Source organism: Hyaena hyaena, unplaced genomic scaffold (genome assembly GCF_003009895.1).
Source record: "Hyaena hyaena isolate Hyena2069 unplaced genomic scaffold, ASM300989v1 scaffold_208, whole genome shotgun sequence".
NCBI lineage: Eukaryota > Metazoa > Chordata > Mammalia > Carnivora > Hyaenidae > Hyaena > Hyaena hyaena.
The window spans coordinates 1,029,481-1,048,331 of record NW_024080839.1 but is presented as its reverse complement, the minus strand read 5'-3'; the positions used below and the strand labels follow the sequence as shown (position 1 = coordinate 1,048,331).

Genomic DNA, 18,851 nt, shown 5'->3' with positions numbered 1-18,851 from the left:
AGCAAAAATTGAGAAGTTATCCTTGATCTCTCTTATTACTCATTCCAGAAGTCTCAACATTCCCAAATATCCCTTTAAAAAAATCCATGATTCTTCACCCCACTGCTATCACTCTTCTGCTATCCAAACTACTGTGACAGTTTACCTGTACTATAACAAAAGCATCCTGACTGGCTTTGCTGCTTCCCCTCCCACCTCCCAGATAATCCCCTCCCCACCCAGCAGCCAGAGTGATATTTTGGAACATATAAATCAGATCACATTACTCTCCTGACTAAAACCTTCCAATGGTTTCCAATCTACACACCTTGCCTTAGAGCTGACCAATCCCTGCCTAACCTGATCCAGCTCTGCCTCACCTCACTCTCCAGTACCATCTCATGCCCACCGTGCTCCAGCCACGCCAGGCTCCATGAGTCCACCAAGCTTGTTTCTGTCTGAGCTTTTCCTTGAGCTAGTGCTTCACACTGGAAAGCTCCTCCCTTGTTCTTTGCTCAGCAGCTTCTCTGTAAGTGCTCCTTAAATGTCGCCTCCTCAAAGACCTTCACTGACCACCTCTGACTTCACACAGTTTCACTTACTCGCCATCATAAAGTAAACAGGATTTCTCTTAGAAACACAACACTAAGACACTATTAAACCCAGAAACATCATACACATACCTCACTGCCTCATGTCTAAAGAGATCCATATTTCCATCCTTTCTGACTGGTTTTCCTGAATACTTCACCAAGAAGTCATCACATAAACCCATTTGTAATCCTCTCTATAGCACCTGCCATGTGCTGATATTTTTCATTACTTATTCTTTGTCTCTCTAACTGAAATACAACTTGCACTGTGGGCCTATGAAGCTTGTTGGAGTTGTTCACCTCAGTATTCTCTTAACCCAAAATAGTGCTTGAAATGGAGTAGGGTGCCAGGAAACACATTGCATGAACGTGTCAGTGAACACATTTATCGGTACTCATAAAAACCATAACCGTGATAAAGTGTTAAGTGTGAATTCACCTATACTTTTGAAACATTTTGTTTTGAAGACATCAAACCACGCTAGAAATTCTGCCAAGTAAACATTCAGACTGAGGCGGACAGAGACATGCGACAGAATTCATTCCCACTATATAATAACCCTATGTAACTGAAGACAGGGCCAGCAATACCAATGTTTTGGAACGATCTTAAATATTACTCCGATGTGATAAAGACTGTGTTCTGATTGGAGCCACGTGCCCTTCATCTTATAATATTTAGCTGTTGATGCAATTGGTACATCTCGTGAAATAAAGACGGGAAAGACCAAGCCATGACCAGTGAGTGCTGCCCTGCCCTGGACGGCAGGGAGCAAGCGTGCGTGGCCATTCTTCTGCCATTTTCTCTCTATGCTCACTCAGCATGCATCACCGCACAGACTGTCATCGACCAGGAGAGAGTATTTACCCAGAACCTCATGTCTCTCCTCTAAAAATATACACATTTGGAACACTGAATATTTCATTTCTCTGATAAATCATTCACATCCTTTTATCTATTTTTAAATGATTCTAAAAATACCTGGTAGTAGTAATCTTCAATTCTCGTCCAATTTGAGAACAACAAACACAGTTACCTTTTACTAAAATTTCCATAAATGTTTTAGAAAAACACAACCATCACAGAAATTGTAATCACCAACGCTGAAATCAGATGAGGGAAGTAATCTCTTGAAGAGGCACATTTAGAATAACCTCTAATTTTTAGAGGGTAAAATCACACACTAAACCTACCAAATGGTTATAATCTCTTACATTGACTTCTTACTTCCCTGTTTTTAAGGGGAGATTATTTTGAGTTTTATTTTTCCTGATATACTACTTCAAGCTCTGAATAATTACACTCCCTCCCAACACATAGGCATACACAAAAGCTCAGAAAATCTTGTATCTCCCACGGGGCTAATTAAAAAGGATTCTGATTTCTATAAGGAATGAATGAGATCTTTGTTAACCTACTTTAACAGGACTCTAAATGACCCTGGATTTATCTTGCCCTAGTTTTCAAAATGTAACTGACCCAGAATAAAGTAAGCTTATCCCTAAGCTCCTGGCAAAAATAAAACCAAAGTTACCAGAAGCCAGAACTGTGTATATACAACCCAAGGAAAAGAATTTTTCTGTCTTAAAAAGACTAGATAGTGCAAATACCACTGCTTGCAGAGCTGGGTTTTTTTTTTTTTTCATTTAATTGGAATATTTTAAGATTATAAAGCTTTACAATACCAAGCAAATAATCTTCCAATAAAACAGAGCAAAAGATACCATCAGCTTCTATGAGATCAGGAAATTCCTAGAAACTTTTGTGTTGGGACAGTATAGTTAATAGCATTGATATGGAAGGAAGAACCATAATTTAGTTATTTTCTCTGGGTGTAACAATCACCTAATGGCAAAAAAAAAAAAAAAGACCCCAGAGATGATTTGCTTTTATTCCTAATAACTGAGCAGTCTGAATTGGTTACAGAAGCAGAGTTACTGCCTGATAATGCATGTTCTTTTCTTACTCTTCATTTTCCATTTCCATCAAAATTCCACACTGGGCACTTGGCTATTAAAGGGTAGAAATTCCACCCAGAAGCTTTTTATTAATCCCGTTCCTCCTTCTCAGGCTTTACGCAGTTTCATTCACTCAGCATCATAAAGTAAACAGAATTTCTCTTAGAAACACAATACTAAAACACTACTGAGCCCACAAACACCATATGCACGCCTCACTCTAGAGAGAGCCATGTTTCCATCCTCTCTGGCTGATTTTCCTGAACACTGAACAACTCTTTGAATTCAGGGTACTTTATGTATTTTTTATATTGGAAATGACCGCTCATTCTTTCATTCATGACCAACTCGAACAGTTGTTTACTGAGTGCCTAAAATATGTCGGAAACATCATTTGGCAATAAAGATGCAGGAGTAGCCTACGCACAGCACCTAGTACACAGGTGGAGGAACTTAGAAGGCTTATTAAAGCAGCCAATGTCCAAGGATGAGAGGGAACTCAAGGATTAAAAAAAAAAAAAAATCACAAGAGGGGTGGTTGGGTAGTTCAGTGGATTGAGTGTCCAATTCTTGGGTTCAGATTAGGTCATGATGTCATGAGGTGTGGGGTCAAGCCCCAAGTTGGGCTCTGCACTGACAGCACAGAGCCTGCTCCGGATTCAATCTCTCTCTGGCCTTCACCTGCTCATGTGGTGTGTCTCTCCCTCTCTCTCTCTCTCTCTCTCTCTCTCTCTCTCTCTCTTTCTCTCTCTGTCTCTGTCTCTGTCTCTCTCTGTCAATAATAAATAAACAGGGATGCCTGGGTGGCTCAGTCAGTTAAGCATACAACTTCGGCTCAGGTCACAAACTCACAGTTCACGGGTTCGAGCCCCGTGTCAGGTTCTGTGCTGACAGCTCAGAGCCTGGGCCTGCTTCAAATTCTGTTTCTGTCTCTCTCTGCCCCTCCCATGCTCATGCTCTCTGTCTCTCTCAAAATTAATTAATTAAAAACAATAACAAGAGGTTCAGCAAGAAGGCAACTAACTCCAGGAAAGGTCTGACCAAAACATTTGATTTTTACAGTGAAATGGAGTAGATAACTCACCTTACAAATAATATTATATAGAATACACTCTCATTCTTCACCTCCCTACAAGTGAAATGGAAAAAAATACTCTAGACAGCATTTTCAGTCATATTTTGTTGAATTTTGTGTTGGATACCAAAATCAGGAGCAAGCCCCTATATAGTTAAGGTCTTCAACTCATTTCCTAAGAATGATGAAATCTGCATCCCAGGTCACTCTCTCTCACGTGACAGCAGCAAGCAGAAGCACAGTGCACCACATGCTTCCTGAAGGTGCTCGATCTGCTCACATCTTTGTCCCCTTAACAACAAGCCCACTGCACGAGGTCAGCACTCAGTGTTTACTGAACAGATGAACAAAATGAAACATTACATCACATTATTATGCTTGCCATCTAGCCCACTGAACATGAATAATGTCTGAAAAGATCACATAAAATGAAAGCCTCCCTCAGATGGATACTCGGTAAATAATGAATAAACTTCAATGGAGTAATAAGCTAACTACAGGGACCCATGTTTCACTATCAAGCCCTACACTGAGGAATGTCTATCTGGAAGGCATACAGGGTTTTTCAAAAAACATCTTTTAAAATACATCATCTGGAAGATAGTGCTAAATGAAACATCGGAGCATTGTTTGAAATGACACAGTAGCTGTGCTGAGCATGGTTCTATACAGGTTCCCGCAGATGGTTAACCATTCACCAGCATTTTGGCAGGACTGTGTGAAAGTTAACTCCCCGTGTGGGAGCAAAGGTAGTAGGAGACACACTCCTTCCTGAGTTGTTTGTCTAACTAATGATAACATTCTGTATTCAAATGTCATTTTCCTAAAGCATTGGCCTACCTTGTTTCCAAAAGCAAAGTAATTTGCTCTTGTTACATAAATTGATCATGCCCTCTTCTGGTCCACAAATTATTATATTTACATGGTATAAAGAAATAACTGAAATCTGAAATATATAAAGAAAATATCCAAAAGGGTTGAAGATGATCATAGCTGCTGCTTAAAATATCACAAGGTGAGTCATCCTAAGCTGGCAATCCACTCCTGATTAATTTGACTTTCAAATGGGCCCTGTACCTGAGTTGTGCTTTCAATCTTTCCATGGCATGAAGTTCTCAAGAGTTTCTTTGTAAACGTTATATTATATCTACAACAATTTACTGTAAGCACATCGACATATGGGCTTATTATCTGATGGTATCAAAGACTTAATGAAAACACACTAAATAAAAAGAGAGTTAATACGGGGACATTATAGCTGCTGCCACTATTCCCCCAATCAGCTCAGCTTCCAGACCTTGGAGACTCTCTATTATTATCCATATTCAGTAGTTTCACAACCCTGCCGAGTGGGTTACTTTGACAGTGTTCATACCTGTCCCATACTTTCACATTCACTGTTTAACTCTAATCCAGGCAAACATTACCCAACACGCAGATATTTGCAAGCCTTTCTAACTGGTTTCTCCAACTCTACTTTTTGAGCCCTTTCAAGTCTTCCTACACCCCAAGCCAGACTGATCTCCTAAAGTACACTTTGACTTCCGACCATGTACTCTCACGCTCAAAATCCAATAGCTACCCACTGCCTAAAAGGTAAAAGCCCCAAACCTCTTGGGTTTGAATCCAGCCCCCTTGGGGATCTTCATCTCAGAAATACTACTGAAGAAATTCTTACTTTGGTCTCAAATTAAATTGAACAGCAAAGAAAGTCTCTTCCAACTTGAAAATTCAGTGATACTCATGCAGCTTTACCCCTTAGTGCTTCCATAATCATATCTATCCAACACTCCGTAGAATTATTTCCCAAACACACCTTTCCCACCTGAAGAGCTTGGCACAGGTGTTATTTCCTACAAAACATGTATTTAGTATTTTCTTAGGATAAAAGGAAAGGAAGTACCTGTTATTTTGCCAGGTAAGAAAACCAGTGGAAAGATTTCAAGAAATTCCGTAACAGATATCTTGGTAAAGCAAATAATCTTTATAGAAAGCTGTTTATTATTTTCATGGCCTGAACTTTCATATATCTTTTTACTTCAAATGTGGGCCCTCCACAGTAGTACAAAATGTACTAACCTAAAATAAATTCCATTCTACATTAATCTGCTCAAATTCACATTCATGAGTGCCGTTTCTTTCCCTTCCCAACAATCCATTGCAGCACTATGCCCCTCATTTAGACTAAGAGGACATAAATATTTCCCTACAAAAGAGGCCTTCATAAGGACATTTACTCAAAGATCACACAAACGATGAACAAAAAGAAAGATGAAGTTGTTTGTTCTGCTCTATGAAGCTCAGCAAAGCCCTGCCTAATTTCCCAGGCCTGATTCCTTGTAGGCTCTGCACATGTGGGAAATCTGTTTTCATAGCATATCTACAATCAGTTACTACATTTCAACACAGACATCTTAATTTTTCTTGAGTCTCTTATTCTAAGTCAGGGTGTGATAAAATTGTCTCATCTGAGATACATTTGGCTAAAACAAAGTAGGCATTAGAAGTTAAATAGGTCCTCCATGAGCACTGGGTGTTATATGGAAACCAACTTGACAATAAACTATTTGTAAAAAAACAAAAAACAAAAAATAAATAAATAAAAAATTTAAAAAAAGAAGTTAAATAGGTCTCTGTCTCTAAAAAAGGTTCTGAACCTAGAAGAAAAGAACTTCCTTAGGAGCAGTGACCCTGAGCTTCTCATATTACATAAAATCTCTTTTCTCATATTATTCCGAGGATCATTACGCACATGTGAATTTTGTGAAAGATAAGTCTGATAACATAATGTACAAAGCCAAATACTTTTTTTTTTTTTATATTTTTATTTATTTCTAGGAGAGAGAGAGAGAGAGACAGTGCGAGCAGGGGAGGGTCAGAGACAGAGGGTGTCACAGACTGAAACAGGCTCCAGGCTCTGAGCCGGCAGTCAGCACAGAGCCCGACGCGGGGCCCGAACCCACAAACCGCGAGATCATGACCCAAGCGAAAGCCGGACGCCCAACCAACCAAGCCACCCAGGCGCCCCCAAAGCCAAATACTTTTAAGACTATTGTTAACAGCCTGCTATTGAGTCATAGTTAACTAAGATAATACCATCAATTTTTTGTCTAAATAGCTAAAAATCCCTCTATGAAACCAAAGTTATCTTTAGAAATATATAAAAGTTCCTTCTTCCCTCCTTCCCTCCCCTCTTTTCTTTCTTCACCCTTCCTTCCTTCCTTTTTCCTTTCCTTCCTTCCTTCCCCTCTCTCTTTCTTTTTTTCTTTCTGTTTTTCTTCCTTCCTTCCTTCCTTCCTTCCTTCCTTCTTCCTTCCTTCAACTCAGAAGAACTATAAAACCTACTAATAATGATATAGAAATCAACCTTGAGAAATCTATTTGTTTCACAGTTAAGCCTTCATTCTATAGTCGTGGGGACCTCTTGGTTGATATCCCTGAGTGTACCTGGCTAATGTGAGCAGCCCTTGCCCAGTATAAATCTGATTACAATACAGTATTGGCTTTCCATGTCTCCCCCTATAGAGCAATGCATCCAGCACCAGCTTCCCCTAAATGGATCATAAAGAAAAGTCATTCACACTGGCAGTGCATGCATATTACATTCCCATTGCCAAACAGCCCATATTTACCTCTTGTTGTAATGCAGACTTTAGTAGCCTAGTATAATTCAAAACATGCTATGAGAAACCACTCATTTCTTAGTAATGTGCTAATTATGTTGAGCTACTTGTGAACCTGAAATCGTTAACGTTACTTGAAGATGTCCATCCATATTCTGCATGTATACGGTGGCTATAGATTAAGTAGAATAAGGTTAAGATTTAAGTCGATTTTCCAAAGAGAGTGTTGGGGAAATTCCTTGTTTCAAATGTGTCTACATGTGTTGACATGGTGCAGTGGAAAGAAAGCGATCCTCCAGGGCCAAAACCCAGCTCTGCTGCTCGCTAGCTGTGTGACCCTGGGAAAGTAATTCCATCTTCCTGAGCCACAGCCATCTTCTCTGTGCCTTGAAGATAAAAGTATCTACCTCACAATGTGGTTGTGAGGACTGAATGGATCATGTGCACGAGAATGCTGTGTAGGCTATAGCCTGTGACATAGAAGTCTTGGAGCGCATCGCAGTGGGGAAGAAAACATTACGAAATGTAGTAATAATAATAATACCGTAAGTGCTAAAGTAAGTACCGTGGGAGAACAGAGGAGAAGTGTGCATCTCGGCCAAAGAGAGAGCAGGGCTCAGGAGGAGGCTGAGTCCGGCTGACTTTGGGAAGGATGAGGGATCAATGAAGGATAGGTGGGCTGGACTTCTTCCAGCAGGAAGACGACACAGGAGTTGCAGGGGGACAGCCTGAACCAAAGCACACAGGTAGGGGGAGTATGGGCCCTCAGGCAGCCGTATAGACGGAGCACAAGGATGAAATGGGAGATGAGGGCAGAGAGAAAGGAGCACCAGACCAGAAGAGCCTGTGAGCCACACCAAGAAATCTAGACTATCCCACATGTGACGGAAAGCCACTGAAAAGAAAAATGTCAAAACAAAAACAAAAACAAAAAACAGCAAAAACCAGACTCTGATTTACAATTTTTTTTTCTATATACTAACCTGTTTCTACTCTAGCTGTGTGCTCATAGACAAGAAGTCTTTGGGGACAAAGATTTTGACTGTAAATATATAAAAAGAAGTTACAGGGGCATCTGTAGGGCTAATTGCTTAAGCATCCAACTCTTAATCTGGGCTCAGGGCATGATCAAGTGATCATGTGGTCAAGGCTCACAGCTCGTGAGTTCGAGTCCCATGTTGGGCTCTGCACTGACAGCGCAGAGCCTGCTTGGGATTCTGTCTCTCCCTTTCTCTGCCATTCTCTCTCTCAAAATAGATTAATAAACTTTAAAAATAAAACAAAATACGAGGCACCTGGGTGGCTCAGTTGGTTAAGCATCCCACTTCGGCTCAGGTCATGATCTCACTGTTCGTGTGTTTGAGCCCCACACTGGGCTCTGTGCTGACAGCTCAGAGCCTGGAGCTTGCTTCAGATTCTGTGTCTCCCTCTCTCTCTGACCCTCCCCTGCTCCTGCTGTCTTTCTCTCTCTCTCTCAGAAATAAATAAAACATTAAAAAAATTTTTAATAAATAAATAAATAAATAAAAAGAAGTTACAATGCTTTTATTAAACTACTCTGCATCGGGTACTGAGCTAGGCCCTTTGCGTACATTATGCATTACTATTCATCTTCAAAACACGGATGCAACATAGGCATCACCATACAAATCTTAAGTATGAGGAAACTAAGACTGAAAAAAGATACAGTCCTTTGTCCAAGTTCAAAGAACTAGTAAGTACCAGAGCCAGCAACAGAAATTAGATTTATGTTACTATTTATTGATGCACTATCTTCCTGCTATGTTTCAGGTTATATGAGTTACTACTCACAGGCAACCAAAACTTCAGAGAAAAACAAGAATCTCAGGGCTTTGTTTTTTCAGTTAAATGAATTATTGAAATTACATTAAGTTTAATTTAATTTAACTTAATTTAAAATTCCAGTGTAGTTAACATACAGTGACATTTAGTTTCAGGTGTACAATATAGTGGATCAATAGTTGTGGACAAAAACAAAAACAGTTCTAGACATCACCCAGTGCTCATCACAAGTACACTCTTTAACTCCCATCACCTATTTTACCCATGCCCCCACTTATTCCAGCTACTTATGGATATTATATGACAGTATAAAAAATATACTTGCTGAAAAATTTTAAAATTCTTACCTCAAGTACTACTTCAACATATTATGTTTCTTAATCCCCACAAACATTATATTTGTTTTTAAAAGCCTGATACATATAGATATAGTCTAGAGCAATAGGTATTTGACCCCCAAATCAAGAGGTTAGTCATTCAAATCATGTTTTTTTAATTAAAAAGAGAATATCAGAAAGAAAGTCATTTTGGGAGTCACGAATGACTCAAATAGAAGTAATATACAGCATAGTAGCTATAGTTAATAATACTGTATAATATATTTGAAAATCACTAAGAGAGGGGCACCTGGGTGGCTCAGCGGGTTGAGCATCCGACTTCCGCTCAGGTCATGATCTCACAGTCTGTGAGTTCAAGCCCCATGTCAGGCTCTCTGCTGATGGCTTGGAGCCTGGAGCCTGTTTCATACTGTGTGTCCCCCTCTCTCTCTGCCCTTCCCCCATTCACTCACTCTCTCTCTCAAAAATGAATAAACATTAAAAAAAAAAGTTTTAATAAAGTACAAAATAAAATAAAAATAAATGACTCAAAATCTATGGCTTCTAAGTAACATTCTAAGAATTTTGCATAATACTTTACATAATCTTAAAGATTACTTTCAAATAACATAGTCTTATAAATATTTTCAGAGGCTTACCATAGCTTTATTTCTTCTACACTAGCTAACTTTACTCAGCTCCAAGATTTGGTTTATCAACAAGGGTGAAAAGTCTAATGAATTTTCAAAGTACAAAACAAATATTGCCAAACTCCACAAGAAGCACTAAAAAAATACACAGTACCGAGTCTGCATAAAATGCACACATGATTCATACGATTGAAAGGTTAGTCACTTATAATACTACTACTATTCTTTCTATTTGGACAAAATAAGGATGTACGTTTAAAAGAGGCTATGCAAAAAGATGCAAAATGAGTGCAAACAATTCCAAGCAAACCACGGTTAACCATTTTCACTACAAATGAAATACATACACTCAGAGTGAGAAACCATGATACCCAATTCCATCCAGGTACTTACTTTCTTAGAGAGCTGAGGTAGCAGTAAAGACCTTTACACATACTGAAAGGTTCTACACTTGGAAAAATACTGAAGAGAGCAAGAAAGTGGTATTGGAACCAGACGAGGGTAAGGTTTCCACAGTTGCTGTGGGTGTTACCCCACCCAACCTTAATTACCTTGCAGTGTAATATGGCGACCATCGATGCCCAAGGAAGCCTGTTCATCCTCAGTGGGTAGCACAGGACCAGACGCCATCCTTTCACTCAACTCAAGAGATTATATCGTGTCCATCTCGGTTAACGAAGTGAACTAAAAGGAAAAGGGATAAATGCTCATTAGTGACTCTGCCACTCCGCACCTCTAATACACATGCACTGCCAGAAAGCAACAGCAAAGGAAAACTGCCCTTCCAAAAGAAGCAGTTTTCTAGTGAGTGCTTCCTTAGTTCATGAGGAACAAAATGACTACGCCTTCTTGTTTTGAATCATAATCAAGATTTTGCCCTATGACCTATTCGAGTTGCTGGCAGGACTCCCAAAGAGCTAGCAGAGTGGCTTCTATACCAGTGGTGAAAGCTACCCAATTAGATTCCAGAACTTGTTTAGGGGATGTAAAGCTGACACAAACTGACATCTTAGGTGTTTGTGTGTACTTTGTTGTTAACTTGAGCCCACAAGAATTTCCCTTATAACTTTTTCTTTACTTAGTTCCTTTTCTGCTGCATAAATGTTGCCATTTTCTGGAAACAGTAACAACTGAGCTTGCAAAGTGAAACCAAAAAACAGAAGAAGAAGAAAAGAAATGAAAACTATATGAAGAAGAATGTTTTGATGAGGCTATCTATTACATTGAATTATTTTCCCAAGCACTAACTTTTCCACACATTTCTTTCTCTATCCCCACTCTGACCCTTAAAGAATCCTTCCAGTAAGAGGAATTCTAACTGTGCAACTTTTTACTGCTTCAGGTATGTATATGCCACTATGAGTATCTTGGGCCCTGAAAAACTTGACTTTTCCCATACAGATGATGACTTATCAAAATAAACCTAACCAAATATATAAAAATATAAAATGTATTAGGGAATGGATAGAAGAATGGGTAAATACAAAGACGCCTGGTCAAGCAAGTATAGCAAAACATTAGTGGTAGAATCTATGCGTTCAGCATATTAAGGATGCTCACTGTAAAGTCCTTTACCTTTCCTATACATTAGGAATTCTTTATAATAATATATTGGGAAGGAGACAACTGAAAATAAATATACCTGAGGCCAACGGTTAGATACAATCAATCATATCCAACAGATCACTTTATATGAAGAATAAAAATCATTCGATTTTGAAAAATCAGTCAGTTAATGCAAGAGCCAGTGTTCAAAACTCAGCTCTAGAGCAAGTAGCTCGTGGCGTCGGCGGGTTCCAGGAGTTTGCAGCTGCAGACAGGATGGCCGGGGTTGTCTGTAACGACTGGCTGGGGAAGAAGGTCCCCGCTAAGTGCTACACTGACGACACCATCGAGGACCTTAAGAAGCTAATCACAGCCCAGAATGGCACTCATTGGAACAAGACCATCCTGAAGAAGTGGTACACAGCTTTTAAGGACCACATGTCTCTGGGGAATATGAAATCCACAGAAGGATAAACCTGGAGCTTTACTACCAATAGAGCATAATTCCTTCCCCCTATTCTGCTCTGCCCCGCCCTCCCCTCTCTCCCGTCCTCACTCCCACACTGGTATGGATGCTTGTTTTTAAAAACTCATGTTAAAGGAGCCTGGGTGGCTCAGTCGCTCAGATGTCCAACTTCGGCTCAGGTCATAATCTCAGGGTTTGTGAATTCGACCCCCACAACAGGCTTTGTGCTGACAGCTCAGAGCCTGGAGCCTGCTTGGAATTCTGTGTCTCCCTCTCTCTCTGCCCCTCCCCCACTCACACTGTCTCTCTGTCTCTCAAAAATAAGTAAACATTAAAAAATATTTAAAAGCTCATATTAATGGCTCAGTCGGTTAAGGGTCTGACTCTTGATTTCAGCTCAGGTCATGGTCTCACGGTTGGTGGGATGGAATCAGGTGTTGGACTCGGCATTGACAATGCAGAGCCTGCTTGGGGTTTTCTCTTTGCTCCTTCTGCACTTATGCTCTCTCTCTCTCTCTCAAAAGAAAGAAATAAATGTTAAAAAAAAAACCATTTTAATACAATCTTAGAAATTGCAAAAAAGAAAAAAACCCAACAACTTTCAATTCCATCTTCCCCACTCCTGTTCATCATCCAAAACTCCTTTATTATCTCTCCCACGGATCACTGTTATTAAAGATTTTACCTACCAAATAAACTATGCTCGGGAATTAACAATTGATTTGTTTTGTCCTCAGAATTAAGATGAATCAGAGACCACCTGAGTTAACACTGTTACAAGTACTTAGTTAATATGCTCCTAACCAAAATGAAAAGCTGTTTGTCAGCTCAAGTGAGCCTGTGCAGCCTGACTGACGAAGGTACCAACGTTCTCAGCTTTGATGTAACGAGACCTCCCATATCCAAGGGCTCCTGAACCCAAGCACTTCTTCATGATGATGGGAGAAAAACTGAATTCCAGAATGAACTTCCTAAAGGCATCCACTATTCCGTGCCAGGACTATTTTTAATAATAATAGTAGCAAACACTTATATAGCACTTACTATATATAGATACTGTTCTAAGCACTTTGCACATACAACCTCATTTAATCTATCACAACTGTAAGGGTTGGGTACTCTGATTATCCCCGTATCTGAAAAAAACAAAACAAAGTCACATACAGTTGTCTATGGACACATAGCTAATAAATGATGGAACGAAGATTTGAATCCAAGCAGTTTTGGTTTCAGTCTATGCTCTTCACCAATGATTTGGCTGTCTCACAGAGCTGGCTAAAACTGCCATGTTTTGTTAATTCTTTTGTGCATTTATTCAACAACAACTGTTTATATGTCCTAGCTCCTGCTCTCAAGGAATTCAGTCTTCTGGGGATGACAAATGAGCACAATATTGAGCAAGATCCTCTAAGAAATGTATGTAGTAGGTACTGTACAAGCCAAAGAGGAGACACGTCCCACACTCAAGGCTAATGACAGATGTGACTGTCAGGAGCGCACTTATTACAAAACAGCATTTCACTCCAAATGGTCGCATTAGCATGATTTGAAGAATACCTGGAGTTTAATAAGAATGTATCTGAGAATCACTCATTGTCATTCACTATCTATCAAATATAAGGCATTAAAAGAAGAAGAAAGAATTTAAAATAAAAACAGAATAGAGAAAAAATTGATAACCAGAGAATCAAAGTTCCCGTGCTGGACTGGTATGTGAGACTCACTATTTTGCATATGAAAGTTGAAGGGGAAAATTACTGTATTAATAAAAAAAAAAAAAAGTCTGGACCTTAAACTAGCTACAATTGACCCTTGAACAACACAGGTTTGACCTGTGCAGGTCCACTTTTACACAAAGATTGTTTACAAGGCAGTACTGAAAATACATTTTCTCTTCTTTATATTTTTCTTAACATTTACCTTTCTCTAGTTTACTTTATTGTAAGAATATAGTATATATTAATATAACATACAGAATATGTGTTAATCAACTGGTTATATTGTCAGGAAGGCTTCCAGTCAACAGTTAGTCAACAGTACTAACAGGGTTAGTAGTTAGGCTTGGGGAAAGTAAAAAAATATACAAGTTTTTTCAACTGCATGGGGGGGGGGGCAGGGATCAGTGTCCCTAACCCCCATATTGTTCAAGGCTTGACTGTATTTGCCTGACAGGTTTCTATTTTTAACAGGATAAATTTATCAGCAACAATAAAGTCAATAAAGTATCACAATTTTTTATTTACTGAAAAATTTTTTAGAGCTTCTAAATTATGTCCATCAAAGGAAAACCGGAGGTGTCTGGGTGGCTCAGTCAGTTTAGCCTCCAACTTTGGCTGAGGTCATGATCTCACGGTTCATGGGTTCAAGCCTCACATCGGGCTCTGTGCTGATAGCTCAGATTCTGTATTTCCCTCTCTCTGCCCCTGGTCCACTGTGCTTTCTCTCTCTCTCTCATAAATAAATAAATTAACTTTAAAAAAATAGTAAAACCAAACTTTAAAGACTGACTCAGTTGGAAGTGGTAGATTATTAACTCCAAACTTGTCTTAGTACAACTATCTCTCAAAACATGCTACAGAAGTCATGAGGATCTGATGGAAGACGATTTTTGAAGACATTTCCAAAACAACTGTTTTTGGTGAGAAACAGTTGACATCTCCAGGGAGGAATTTACTTGCTAAAGAGGGCCTATGATAAACTGGAACAAATAAGAAAAGAAAGACTTTGAGAGATTTCTCAGGACCTGAATTGAGAAACTAGAAAGGGTCTTTTTCATAAAAAGAAAGTCAGAGAGAGGAAGAAGGGCGTGGCCATGGGCTCACAGGACTCCCAGGGTCTACCAGCCCAACTCCCATCACAACTTCTCTGTGCAGGTAGAATCAGCACAGAAGAGCTCTTCCCAGGGGCTCCCCATGGCTTTACTTTTCCTTTTCAAGTAAAAGTTACACACAAATATGTGACAAAGCCAGGCATTAGAACGAAAATAATGGACCATCTCCAGGCACACAACCAAAGACTGGGTGAAGAATTAGGCACTGGCATTAAAGATTCTAAAATCAAGTAAAATGGTGTGGAATTGTGTTTTTAAAATTCATATAAATTAATAGGCACACTTCTATAAATGGCATAGCTATTTTGAAAGGACTGTGGTTTTGCTTAGGCAATATATCTTTTTTGAAAAATTCCAGAATGTTTTTATTTTGTTTTTGAGAGAGAGAGAGAAAGAGACAGAGCACAAGCGGGGGAGGGGCAGAGAACAAGAGGGAGACACACAATCTGAAGCAGGCTCCAGGCTCCCAGCTGTCAGCACAGAGCCTGATTCAGGGCTCGAACTCACAAACTGTAAGATAATGACCTGAGCCGAAGTCGGACATTCAACTGAGACACCCAGGTGCCCCTAGGTATTATGTCTTAATATTTTTCTGGTGTCTCTAAAACCTCAAACACTAGAGAATTCCCCCTTTTTAAAGAAATCTTGGCATTTACTTTGGATTATTATACTTAAGATTTTTTTCAACTCAAAAATATTATTTGAATAGAGATTATCTCTCATGAATGGAATTATGGGTGATTTTTACTTCCTTCCTTTGCTTAATCTGCATTTTTAAAATTTCAAATGGTGAATGCATATTTCTGCTGCAATAAGGGAAATATTTTTGCTTTTAGTTTAATGATATGACAACAAAATAAGGAATAAGGTATTACTTAGTTCAAGGTCAAGTCTCCAATCAATTTGCTATGAAACATGTATATCTATTATCTTCATAATGAGAAAAATACTCTCTTGACACAAATAAAATTTTAGAAAACTTTTCTGGCTTTGTTTTCTAGAAAACAAATATTCTAGAAATTTCTTGAAAAGATTCCTGAAAATCCTTTTGGTAGCTCAACAGGTCTCTTACTTCCTCATTATTAGACAGTTTGCTAATGAGCACTGGCATTCTAACAACACTGGAAAAATGACTGTGTCGTAGGAGGAAACGGACATCTACCTCATCTGCAGAGGCTGATCAGAAGGTCTACCATGGCAGGACCCAGTAAGTACACTCAGGTAATGCTTCAACAGAGTGCTTTAAATGCTATCATTTGTTCCCATCATTTTTTCCTATTCTTCATCTACACCACATTATATATGATCCACCTAGCAGTTCCGAAGAATGTCCCTTTGTCAGATGAGGCGTAGTGCTATTCCTAGCAAATGACGGTTCTTAGCTTTGATCAGCTTACAAGCTCACAGAAGAAAGCTGGTGACACATACTCAGTAAGTTTCTTCAACTTTTTCCCGTTAACTTTTCCTAACTCGATTACCTATCCTTTCATCACCACTTAACCAGACGCTGTTGGTACAAATTCGCAGACCAGGTGATTTTTTTTTTAATGAAGTACAGTTGACTCACAATGTTACATTAGTTTCAGGTGTACAACATAGTGATTCCACAAGTGTATACACTATGCTACGCTCACCACAAGTGTAGCTGCCATCTGTCACCATATAACACTATTATAACACTACTGGCTACACTCCCTGTGCTGTACCTTTTATTCCTGTGACTTATTCTTTCCATAACTGGAAGTCTGTATCTCTCACCGCCCTTTGCCCATTTTGTGCATCCTCCCACATCTCTCCCCTCAGGCAACCATCAGTTTATTCTCTGTATTTAAAGGTCTCTTGCTGCTTTTTGTTTGCTTAGATTCTACAGGTAAGTGAAATCATACGGTATTTGTCTTTCTCAGTCTGACTTATGTCACCTGGCATAATACCCTCAAGGTCCATCCATTTCGTCTCAAATGGCAAGATTTCATCTTTTTTTTAAAAAATCACTGTATAACTCTCCATTGTATACACATTACACATCTTCTTTATCCATTCACCTATTGACAGATACTTGTGTTGCTTCCACATCTTGGCTATTATAAATAATGCTGCAATAAACATAGGGGTGCATATATCTTTTGGAACTAGTATTTTTGTCTTCTTTGGGTAAATAGCCAGTAGTGGAATTACTGGGTCTATGGTAGTTCTATTTTTAATGTTTTAAGGAACCTCCATACTGTTTTCCACAGTGGCTGCACCAGTTTGCATTCCCACCAGCAGTGCGCAAGAGTGCCTTTTTCTCCACATCTTCACCAACCCTTGTTATTTCGTCTTTTTGATTCTAGCCACTTTGATAGGCATGAGGTGATCTCTCATAGTGGTTTTGATTTGCGTTTCCCTGATAACGAAGAAGGTTGAGCATCTTTCTATGTGTCTGTTGGCCATCTGCATGTCTTCTTTGGAAACATTAGACCAGGTAATTTTTAAGTTCCACTCTACTATCTCTTTTTAGGCACTTTAGTTTTATAAGGACCACCTCAAAATGCCAGTCCAATCAATTCTAACCAGTCACTAATTTTTGGAAAACTAATATGTAGCAGTTCTCTGGATAAAATACTGCTGCACTTGTTAGCTCACGACAAAGCAGGGTCCCTCACCAGCCAATACCAGCTGTGCTGCTAAAACACATACTCCAACCACGATAACAGCATTCTGAGTGAATGTAGCCACTTCCCTAAAAGAGCCTGTGTTGGCATTGAACAAGTCCCAAACCCTCTGATCTGCGGTGTCCACTGCTACAGAATGGGAATGTCAGTATGTATCTTTCAGGGTGGTTGTTGGAATTTGATAAAAAAGTGCACAAAAGTTAAAAACCAGAGTAACAAATACCATTTATTGAGTGCTTACTTTGGTAGATGCACTGCAGTATATAAATTGTCTTTATCATAATCTGTGAAATGAGTTTATCAAGATTCTTCTTTTGGTTTTGTTTTGTTTTTGAGAGAGATTGAGCACAAGTGAGGAAGAGAAGTCCAGAGGGGGGAAGAGAGAGAGAGAGAGAGAGAGAGAGAATATCTTAAGCAGGCTCCACACTCAGCACAGAGCCTGACATGGAGCTCTATCCCACAACCCTGGGATCATGACCTGAACTGAAATCAAGAGTCAGATGCTCAATCGACTGAGATACCCAGACACCCCAATATTCTCCCATTTCTTTTTTTTAATGTTTTATTTATTTCTAGGAGAGAGAGAGAGAGAGAGAGAGACAGCGTGAGCAGGGGAGGGTCAGAGAGAGAGGGAGTCACAGACTGAAACAGGCTCCAGGCTCTGAGCTGGCAGTCAGCACAGAGCCTGACGCAGGGCTCGAACCCACGAACCGCGAGATCATGACCTAAGCGAAAGTCGGACGCTTAACCGACTAAGCCACCCAGGCGCCCCTATTCTCCCATTTCTTAATCAGCAGTAAAAATTAAAAGCTCATCACAATACTAAAATGGAGAGTAAAAAACCTTAAGGATGAAAGCTGATGTGTTAAATTAGCACAGATCTAGAAAGCCAGCACTTGGGAAGTAGTTATTTTTAATTTCCATTAGTACATTTTAACCTTGAAATTCTGCCCTTCCTACCCCACACTCAAATTTTCTAAAGATCATAATCCTCCCAACAAAAGTGTCCTGCCTTTGCTACAACCAGGTCACCAATGTCCCACCTTGGATCCCTGGATATGTCTTTAAGTACTGACAATGGTTTGGGTTTCTTCTCTTCCATATATGTCTCTTCATTCCTTCTGTCATCATCTCTGCCCATGACCTCATTTTATTTATATATTAATTTATTTATGTAGGCTTCACGCCCAGTGCAGAGCCCAATGCAAGGCTTGAACTCACGACCATGAGATCAAGACCTGAACTGATGTCAAAAGTCAGACACTCAACCGACTGGGCCACTCAGGCACCCCGTCCAGTCGCCATCTTGATCTATAAGCAAAATATGTACTTACGCATCTGAGTAGCTTCTTTCCCCTGG

General features: G+C 39.5%; 1 protein-coding gene and 1 pseudogene across 1 annotated transcript in view; one reads left to right on the top strand and one right to left on the bottom strand.

The window, feature by feature from the left end:
* SYNE2 (spectrin repeat containing nuclear envelope protein 2) overlaps positions 1-18,851 on the bottom strand; it is a 337,350-nt gene that overhangs the window by 271,560 nt on the left and 46,939 nt on the right. Inside the window, exon 2 of the mRNA XM_039242122.1 lies at positions 10,551-10,683. Coding sequence (XP_039098053.1) covers positions 10,551-10,629 — 79 coding nt within the window. The 5' untranslated portion in view covers positions 10,630-10,683. The remainder of the gene's footprint in view (positions 1-10,550; positions 10,684-18,851) is intronic.
* Positions 11,821-12,041, top strand: LOC120238416 (annotated as a pseudogene).